The sequence below is a fragment of the Aegilops tauschii genome, chromosome 4 (genome assembly GCF_002575655.3).
Source record: "Aegilops tauschii subsp. strangulata cultivar AL8/78 chromosome 4, Aet v6.0, whole genome shotgun sequence".
In the NCBI taxonomy this organism is placed as follows: domain Eukaryota; kingdom Viridiplantae; phylum Streptophyta; class Magnoliopsida; order Poales; family Poaceae; genus Aegilops; species Aegilops tauschii.
Genome location: NC_053038.3, coordinates 122,450,459 through 122,461,015, shown reverse-complemented (window position 1 = coordinate 122,461,015; position 10,557 = coordinate 122,450,459). Strand labels below are relative to the sequence as shown.

Sequence of the window (10,557 nt, the reverse complement as noted above, 5' to 3'; positions counted from 1 at the left end):
TAATAAAACACACCCTTCCAAGTGCCAGATACAACCCGGTGATCGCTCTCTAACAGGGCGACGAGGAGAGGATCGCCGGGTAGGATTATGCTATGCGATGCTACTTGGTGAACTTACCATCTACTCTCTTCTACATGCTGCAAGATGGAGGCTGCCAGAAGCGTAGTCTTCGATAGGATTAGCTACCCCCCTCTTATTCTGGCATTCTGCAGTTCAGTCCACCGATATTGCCCCTTTATATAGATACCCATGCATATGTAGTGTAGATCCTTGCTTGCGAGTACTTTGGATGAGTACTCACGGTTGCTTTTCTTCCTCTTTTTCCCCTTTCCATTCTACCTGGTTGTCACAACCAAATGCTGGAGCCCGGGAGCCAGACGCCACCGTCGACGACGACTCCTACTACACCGGAGGTGCCTACTGCTACGTGCAGGCCGCTGACGACGACCAGGAGTAGTTTAGGAGGATCCCAGGCAGGAGGCATGCGCCTCTTTCGATCTGTATCCCAGTTTGTGCTAGCCATCTTATGGCAACTTGTTTAACTTATGTCTGTACTCAGATATTGTTGCTTCCGCTGACTCGTCTTTGATCAAGCACTTGTATTCGAGCCCTCGAGGCCCCTGGCTTGTATTATGATGCTTGTATGACTTATTTATGATTTTAGAGTTGTGTTGTGATATCTTCCCGTGAGTCCCTGATCTTGATCGCACACGTTTGCGTGCATGATTAGTGTACGATTGAATCGGGGGCGTCAAAGCCGGATCACGATCTCCTCGGCCAGCCAGAGGCCATGGACGAGGGCCTCGTACTCCACCACATTGTTGGATGCGGCAAAGCAGATCTGCAGTGCGTACTTCAGCCAGTCACCCTTGGGGAGGAGAGGACGATGCCGGATCCCAAGTTAGAGTGCATCTTTAAGCCATCGAAGTGCATTCGCCAATGCATCGAGTCGGGAGGCGGTGGCGGGTACAAGGTTTCTGCCTAGTGGACGAGGAAATCAGCCAGCGCCTGGGACTTGATGGCCATGCAAGGCTCGTGGAGAATGTTCTCGGAAGCCAGCTCGATGGCCGACTTGGTGACCTGGGCAGCAGCGTCCCTGTTACCGATGATCTCTGAGAGGGGGCCATGCTCACCACTGTGATGGAGTGCTCCTAGAAGTATTGCTTCAGCTTCTTGGCAGGCAGCTGGTATATGCCGTAGCACATCTTCTATTAGTGGGATAGTTCTGCTTGGAGAGGGAGAGTATCTCACTCAGGTACTACACCGGGCGCTGGACCAGCTGCACATTGCCATCCTCAGGGCGCTCAACCACCAGCACCACACTGACCACGCGGGTGGTGGCAGCAATGTACATCGGCATGGGCTCCTTCTCAGCCGGCACGACCAGGATGTGCGTGGTGGAGAGCATGCGCTTGAGGTCGTGGAAAGCCTCATCCGCCTGCGGTGTCCAATCAAACTCGGCCATCTTCTTCATCAGCTAGTACAGGGGCAAGCCCCTCTCCCCTAGCCGACTGACGAACCGGTTGACGGATGCCAGGCAACCGGTGAATTTCTGGACGTCTCGTAGGCGATCCTTCTTGCACATCCGCTCGATGGCCTTGATCTTCTTGGGGTTGGCCTCGTCCCATGCTCCAAGACAAGGAAGCCGATCGAGGAGCTGGCCGGCTGGCACCCCAAACACACATTTATCCGGGTTCAGCTTGATCTGGTACTTGCATAGATTGGCGAACATCTCCTTGAGGTCATCCAGGAGGGTGAGATACTACTTGGTCTTGACCACGATGTTGTCGACGTACACATACACGTTCATGCCGATATGCGGGAGGAGGCACTTCTGCATGCAACGCTGAAAGGTGGCGCCCATATTCTTCAGGCCAAACGACATGGTGATGTACCAATATATGCCCCGAAAGGGGTGATGAAGGACGTCTTGAGCCGGTCGGCCGGGTCCAGCTTGATCTGGTGGTAGCCTGAGTAGGCATCCAGAAAGGACAGAAGCTCACAACCGGACATGGAATCGGTGACTTGATCGATACGGGGCAGAGCAAATGGATCCTTAGGGCATGTCTTGTTTAGGTTGGTGTAGTCGATACACATCCGCTAGGTCCCATTCTTGTTCAGCATCAGGACTAGATTGGTCAGCCATTCTGGGTGAAAAACTTCCATGATGAAGCCGGATGCGAGCAGCTGGGCGATCTCTTCACCAATGGTTCTTAGCTTCTCGGCGGAGCCATTGCCGGACCGGCTTGGCATCCGCTTGGACGTGTAGGTGGTGCTCAGCGAACTTTCTCAGGACACCGGGCATGTCTTTGGGAGACCATATGAAGATATCCCGATTATCACGAAGGAAGTCGACGAGCTCGCCTTCCTATTTGCTATCGAGGCGGGTGCCCATGACAATGCATTGGTCCGGGTTGGCCAGGTCCATCGGGGTCTTCTTAGTATCCTTCAACGGTTGGAATGTTGCCTCGTTGGCCGGCTGCTTGTCCAGAGTCGGCATGGCCAGGAGCTCGCTTGCTCGGGCCACAAGCCGGTCGAGGTGACGCTTCTCTTTGGTGATGACCAGGGACACGCCCAGCCAGGAGCCATTTGCAGCGCACTCGAGGGACTTCTTGTGTTGCCGGCAATAGTGATGAACTGATGGTCCCTTGGGACCCGACATCTTCAGCTTCAGGTATGCATAGTGGGGCACCGCCATGAACATGACAAGCGCGGGCCAGCCCAGGAGCACGTGGAACGTGTTGCTCAGGTCGACCACCTTGAACCAGATTGGCTCGCGGTGGAAATGGTCCTTGGTGCCGAATAGAACATCCAATAGGATCTTGCTGAAGGGGGAGCAGGAGTGCCCCGGCACGATGCCGGGGAACACTGTCCGGCTGGGTTGGAGCTGGTACTCCTTGATCCCCAGTTTGAGCATGGTGTCGCGGTAGAGGACGTTGATGCTGCTACCGCCATCGATCAGCACCCGCGAGAAGCGGCAAGGTGATCCTCTCGGAGGAGAAAGTGGGGCTGAGGATGAGGGTGCAGCCACCCGGGGTGGGCATCATAGCCGGGTGGTCCTTGCGGCTCCACGTGATGGGCCTTTCAAGCCAGTGCATGAACTGGTGAACAGGGGAAACAATGGCATTCACCTCTTGCTGGCGCTTGCGCTGGCTGTGCTTGTCGTCGTCCTCGCTGGTGAAGACGAAGTATGCCGCATTCTGGCGGTGTAAATCATCGCGGACGTCGTTGCCCCGCATCAGGCACTGAGTCTAGCTGCACTGACGAGTGGTGTGTGTGTGTGTGTGTGTGGACGGCTTCGCGCCATTGTGGTGCTTGCACGACGCGTCGAGCATCTGCTCGAAAGTGAGCTTGGGATACCACTGCTTCCCGTGGTTCGCTGACGTCGGCTGCTGCCCTCATCAGCCGGCTGCTCCTCCTTGACGACTGCGACTTGCCGGTTGCCGTAGCAGTTGTCCGGCTGGTCGCCCTTCCGCTTGTTGTCGTCGCTCTGCTGTCACCTTAAGGAGCCGGAGCCGCCATCTCCAGCTGGCCGGGGGTTAGCCGGCTGGTCCTAGATCGCCTTGCAGGCCGCCGAGACGGATTTGGACTTGCATCGAGGAGTCGTCCGTAGCGTACTTGTCCGCCATGGCCATGAGGTCCGCCATGGTAGCCGACTATGGGCGCATGAGCTTGTGCTTGAGCATGGTGCCGTCTCGGCACCCCTCATTGAAGTACTGGATTTCCTGTACCTTGTGGACCCCTTCGCAGGAGTTGCGCAGCTCCGTCCAGCGCGTGAGGTAGTCGCGGAGGGACTCGTCCTTCTCCTGGATGCCTCCTTGAAGTCTAGCCAGGCGTTGGTGCTATTGGTCGGCAGGCTATTCAGCCATGTCCCGGTCGAGTCAGGCAGCATGAGTGGCATGTAGCGCTCCGCCACGCGCTTTGTTGCCGCCGGCAATGCCGACGGCCGTGGTGTAATCGACCAGCCAACCCTGTGGCTTGGTGACCCTGTTGTACTTAGGGGTGTCGCGAACCAACGTGAAGCCCTTAGGAGAAGGCTTCTCGTGGATGCGCGGCCCGAAGCAGGACGGGTCGACAGACCTCTCCTCTTCCAAGGTGAGGGAGCGCACTAGTCGCTCGATGCTGTGACGCGCAACCGGATCTTCAGAGGTCGGCTGGCCCCGCCGCGCGGGTGGGGCTACCATGCCGGCTAACGGCGGGCCTCGCCAGCAGACTCGCCCGCCCGGCTGTTGATAGCCGGCAGCTCACGGTTGCGTCTGCCCAGGCTGCTGCGCTGCCGGCTCCCACGTCTGGCGTCGTACGGGGAAGAATCCTACTGCGTGTGCCGCCCCCTCGGCCAGATGCCGGTCGACCATCTGAAGAGGGGGGGCTGAATCAGACGTGGCCTAGCTCGGCCGGGTCCTACTGTGCCCGCTACTGATTCACAGTGGCGATAGGTCACAGACGCATTGCTGCTGCTGTTGGTGTTTCGGTTCGACTGCGGCCACCTTCGCAACCCTCATGTTATTGACGGGGGTGCTTTATGTGGCCACGCCCAGCATCCCGCCGACGGCTCTGCCGCGGCATGGCAACCCCCCCCTCCCGAGCCAACTGGACCCGTCGGTAGCCGGTGTGAAGCCGTGGGCGGTGTCGTACTCCGCTGCATGGACTCCATCTGGCGCTACGCGGCGGCGAGCTCCATGGCCTCATCGAGCAGGCGCTTGCGTGTTCCCTCGAGCTTGACCACGCCGACAGCGGGGTCGTCGATGGCAACATTGGGGGTGAGTAGGTTCTGCACCGTCATGCGTAGTGGGTTCGCCCAACCGACGTTCGTCGCGACCGCTGCAGCCGAATCCTTGCTGCGGCCGGTGTTGTGGTGGAGACGGTGGTCAGCATCTCCACGCGAACGTAGAGGTCGGCGACATCGTCGGGGATGCCACAGCCGCCGGATGGCAGCGGGTTGGAGAAGGTGAGCACCTCGCTAGGGTACTCATCGGGAACGAGTGCAACGTAGACACACAGCTTGCCGAAGGGGATGACGGAGCTGCCTGCGGGGAAGGTGACGTCCGCATCACGTGCTGCGTCGTCGCCCGCGCAGACGAACGAACCGAGCTTGCCGACCAAGGTGTACATAATGCGCTTGATGTCTACTACGCAACTTTATTCTTGTAGACACATGTTGGGCCTCCAAGTGCAGAGTTTTGTAGGACAGTAGTAATTTTCCCTCAACTGGATGACCTAAGGTTTATCAATCCGTGAGAGGTGTAGGATGAAGATGGTCTCTCTCAAACGATCCTACACCCAATACAATGGAAAAATGTATATGTGCACTAGTTCGGCGAACAGATGGTGATAAAAGTGTAATATTGATGGTAGAAATATATTTTTATAATCTGAATAAATAAAAACAGCAAGGTAGCAAATAGTAAACGGGCACAAAAACGGTATTTCAATGCTTAAAAATAAGGCCTAGGGTCCGTACTTTCACTAGTGCAATCTCCCAACAGTGCTAACATAGTTGGATCATATGATTATCCCTCAAAGTACAATAAAGAATCACTCCCGAGTTCCTATTAGCGGAGAACAAAAGATAGGAATTGTTTGTAGGGTACAAAACCACCTCAAAGCTATTCTTTCCGCTCGATCTATTCAAGAGTTCGTACTAAAATAATGCAAAGCTATTTTTTCGTTCGATCTATCCTAGAGTTCGTACTAGAATAACACCAAAACATATTCATATTCATAATACTCAATCCACACAAAGAACTACAAGGAGACCCCAAAGTTTCTATCAGATAAAAGATAATAAAAACGTGCATCAACCCCTATGCATAGATTACCCCAATATCACCGCGGGAATCCCAAGTTGAGTGTCATAACGTATATCAAGTGAATCAATATGATACCCCATTGTCACCTCAAGTATTCATACCGCAAGACATCCATCATGTGTTCTCAAATCTGAACATTCAATCCGACATGAAAAAACTTCAAAGGGTAAAGATTCAATTCATCACAACAAGAGTATAGAGGGGAGAAACATCATATGATCCATCTATATTGACAAAGCCCATGATATAGATCACGAGAGAGAGAGAGATTAAACACATAGCTACTGGTACAAACCCTCAGCCCCGAGGGTGGACTACTCCCTCCTCATTGTGGTGGCCGCCGGGATGATGACGATGGCCACCGGAGATGATTCTCCCCTCCGGCAGGGTGCCGGAACGGGTCTAGATTGGTTTTCGGTGGCTACATAGGCCTGCGGCAGCGAAACTTCTGATCTAGATTAACCCCGAAGGGTTTCGGAATATTTGGGAATTTATAGTGCAAAGAAGCGGTGCGGGAGGCCACCGAGGTGGGCACAACCCACCTGGGCGCGCCAGGCTGGGGCGCCCTGGTGGGTTGTGCCCCCCTCGGGGCACCCCCCCAGGTGCAGCTTTGGCCCATTGGGTTCCTTCTGGTCCAAAAAAATCTCCGTAAAGTTTCGCGGTGTTTGGACTCCGTTTGATATTGATTTCCTGTGATGTAAAAAACAAGCAAGCAACAGCAACTGGCACTGGGTACTAGGTCAATAGGTTAGTCCCAAAAAATGATATAAAGTTGCTCTAAAATGATTGTAAAACACCCAAGAATGATAAAATAACAGCATGAATACTTCATAAATTATAGATACGTTGGAGACGTATCAGCGCTCGCTGTAGGGAGTGAAGGGTCTCATCGGGAACGTGATTCCAGCCGATGCCACGTGCCGCCCCACGGTAGGCTCCAACTGTTATGGTGTTCTCATGGCAGATGCCATGGGATGACTTATCTCGAGTGGTTAGGGCCGATGAGCGCCGGTGGCGTCAGGATGCGAGATTAGGTACAAACATCGAGAGACATGGAGACATACCTAGGTTCAGGGCCCTCTGAGGGAGGTAACACCCCTAGTCCTGCCAAGATCACTATGAAGACCACACAAAGTACATGGTTGCTCTTGGAGCTGTTTGGGTGGAGGCGGAAGAGAGTGTCAGCCTGCTCTCTACTTCGCGTGAGTGTGTGTGGGTCTAAAATGAGCCGACCCCCTCCTCGGGGCCTCCTAGGAGGTCTTATACTCGAACCTCCTAGGTTACAAAATGTTAAAGAAAGAGGGGTGGGCCCCTGTTGCCAGCATCTCTTGCCTCCAATGGGGCCTGCCAGCTACTTGTCATTGTAGCCAGTTGGTCATCGCGTCACGGAGCGGTTGGCATTGTGCCTCTACAGTGCCGGGTCGCGCTGACGTCGGTCGCCCCGGTCAGCGGTACCGGTGGCACTGTAGCCACACTCTTCACGACATGAGCGAGGTCTTGTCGTACGACGGGATTGGACAAGGCTGACCCCGCCGGTTGCCGGCTGCGGACAGCCAGCCCGGGCATGGCGCCTTGCCCAGCCGGCCTCCAACGAGAGGAGCCAGCTGGAGGGCTAGCCGGTTTGATGGACTTTGGCCGTCCCGATGTTTTTAATTGTTGCCTTTCTTCCTCGAGCACACCCGGGGGTCATCCCGCTGTCACCCTTTACTGATGGACATATATAGGATAACATTGAATGGTTGGCTCCTGCATTCGTGTCGCAGACTGGTTCCCCTGTCTGCAGATGGATGCGGGAGCAAATTTGCGGATCAGATGCCCTTACATAGTTTTCCAGAAAACTTGAGTGAGAAAATGCTCCCCCCTACAAAGTTTACTACAAAATTTGAGTCAGCCAATCTCGTGAGATCGAAGTGTCATACGTCCGCTCTATCAGACATATCGTTCCTCTTCGATGTTGTCGAAGTTTCGCGGATATGCCGGTGGCAGCCCGGAGTGATAAGACGGTTTCGATGTGTACTCTGGTAGCGGCGAAGGCGCTCGAGTGCCCGGTCGGGCGTGTTGTGGGATGTTGGTCTTCCGACATTTTGTATGTCTTCGGTGCTTTAGGTCTTTAAAAAAAAGGAGGATTAACCCCCGGCCTCTGCATCTAGGCGATACATGCAACCTCTTTATTAATTATTCACAAAGACCTTACAAAGTAATACATCAGTAAGTCTGAAACCACCATCTCGGCAACATCTATCGCTACTCCTATCCATTTGATGAAGGAGTGCCGATAGTCCGAGCCGAATACCAAACAGACTTCGCACCAAAGCCTAACATCTAAAGCCGGAGGCCCCAGCCAAGTCACTTGACGGGTGTGGGGCACAGACCGGTCCGACGCACTCTCTGACGTGGCCGCCGCCATCTTTCATCGATCCATCTTCAGAGCAGACACTGACGCATTGACCTTGCCAGGCTTGCCGTCGACGCCACCGCGACGCCAGACAGCGCCTTCCTCCTGCGCGAATCCGTCAACCCGCATCGGACGCCGAGACTCCACTGCGCCACGCTGCCAAGATCCGTCGGCGTTGATGCGTATGATGAAACACCGCTCCACCTCCTAATCCAGATCGCTGCCAACGCCCACCCAACGGTGTCCACAGTCACACAGCTCCAAAGGAAGCCCCTTCAAGAAGTGAACGACGCCGAAGGCGCCGTCGCCACCCACCGCAGTTAGGGCTTTCACCCGGGAGGCAAATGACGCGGTGAAAGTAGAAGTAGATCTGACAAGCGTCTCCATGGAGAAGAAAGCGGCACCCTCAGGCGTCGCCGCCGCCACGGCCGAAAAGTCGACTTGGGATTTCTCCCGATCTGAATCCTCACCTCCAGCTCCGTCCGCATCGAGGATCGGCAAGTCTTATGACCCAGATCCGTACGGAAAAGCACACCTAGCAGGGGATGAAGGCTACAAGGCCTCCCGATCCAGATCAGGCATCTCTGGGCGAGCCCAAATGCCGGTGTCCCGAACGGTCGGAAGGATCAGACGGAACAGCCAAGTCCGATCATGGGCTTACCCCGGATCGCCGCACCGGCTGACCATGCAGAGGCAAACTCCTCCGAACGGCCGGACGGATCAGACGGATCCGATCCAGGCGCCTGCCCGAGCACGAGAAGCTCCCCGCCGCCACCTTCCTTGGCAGTGTCCAAGGTCGCCCGGCGCGAGCCTCTGGCAGCGGCGAGGAATGGATGGGACGCGGGGAAGCCTAGCGGCGGCGGCGTGAGATCGCCCCCGTGTCGCCCTAGTGGGGCGGCGCGGGGAACCTTCCGTCACATGGCCGTTTAGCTAGGCGATCGTTTAGGTGTTTTCCTTGATAAACTCGAGCAGCTCCTTTTTCATTTCTTCTTTTCTTGCACTCATCTTCTATGTAATGCATTCCTTTTTGAGGGTGTTTTTATAATGCCCTTTCTAATCAAATTCATGGATTTGGTAGCTCCCCTACCAACATTGGAAAAAAATGCTCTCCTCCGATGGCAAGGCACCACGCCGCGCCATGTGTTCAGCGAACCCAGAACCTCCCATATTCGGCCAGTGACACCCGTTGTCTGCTCTTAACCCCGGTTCGTCCTTTTTACCAGAGCAGTGAAAGCACACTGTGGATCTAATCGCGGTTAAACCCGTCACACTTCCCAAAGAAAATGTGATGGAGATAAATACACTTGTGGTCACTGTATTTGAAGCGAAAGCATGATACGATTACTAAACTTTAAAATACGCTCATTACGGTTATTATATACACGAAATGGTGATTATACGGTCACCGACTCGCCGTATAGCATCGTATTGAAGTCTGTTGACCAGTCAAATGGTCTAGCTTTGTTGACCAGTCAAAGACTTATGTGGCTAATATTGCAGTGGGCCCTGTCTGTCAGTGGGTCAAAGAAATAAACTTGAAACAAACAAGTGTATTTACGCACCTGAGCCATCGAGCATTTCGCGCACCAGGCGCGCGCGTGGTAGCCAGTACACCCGTCGAAACGGTTTGTTTACGCTTAGGCGCTCACGTTTATATATAAAGCATGCACGCAGCCTAGCGCAGCTTCGTCACCGTGCATTTCTTGCTATCCTATGGGTCCGACCTGTCAATGGACCGAAGAAATAAAGAAAACCTGATCCTCGCGCAAAAATCCGAGGCACGCCAGCCAACTGAGCCACACCCTGTTAAGATAACATGCAGAAGCTTAGTTTGTTGATTTGAAACAGCACACATGCACGCAAGCATGTGCCACGTAAAAGAATTCACAAGCAAAAAATATTCACGCCAACTCATAATTGATTAAAAATATTCAGTTTTATATTAATATATTGATATTTATGCAGTCCAAAAGGTGCTTCTTTAATTAAAAAAAATGTTCATATGATTTTAAAAATTGTGCATGCATTTTTAGAATACTCATGTAATGTAAAAAAAATTGCGAGTAATACTCATGTAATGTGAAGTAGTGTTACCTTTATAGGAATGTCCGTCCGTTTCCATAAAAATCATGTGTTTTTAAGAAATATTTCATGAATTTTAAATATAAAATTACATAAAGTTTAAAAAATATGCAAACATTTTTTTTCAAAAATTGCATGATTTTTTTAAGATGCAAACACTTTCAAAGTTGAATGAAAAAAGGTTTCATTGTTTTGGCAAAGTTGTATAATTTTATAAAACGAAAATAATTTTATAAACATGCCTCTGTCCGGAATATGTGCGTGTTTTAC

General features: G+C 53.1%; 1 protein-coding gene across 1 annotated transcript; it reads right to left on the bottom strand.

Annotated features, from left to right (window-relative positions):
* Positions 1-2,368: 2,368 nt before the first annotated feature.
* Positions 2,369-2,917, bottom strand: LOC109734937 (uncharacterized). Its single transcript, XM_020294126.1, has one exon. It carries the CDS (start codon positions 2,915-2,917, stop codon positions 2,369-2,371), a length of 549 nt encoding a protein of 182 aa, XP_020149715.1.
* Positions 2,918-10,557: the final 7,640 nt, after the last annotated feature.

What these genes read in the sequence shown, in the direction of transcription:
- LOC109734937 (XM_020294126.1), bottom strand. Translation starts at nt 2,917, where the DNA reads ATGCTCAAACTGGGGATCAAGGAGTACCAGCTCCAACCCAGCCGGACA.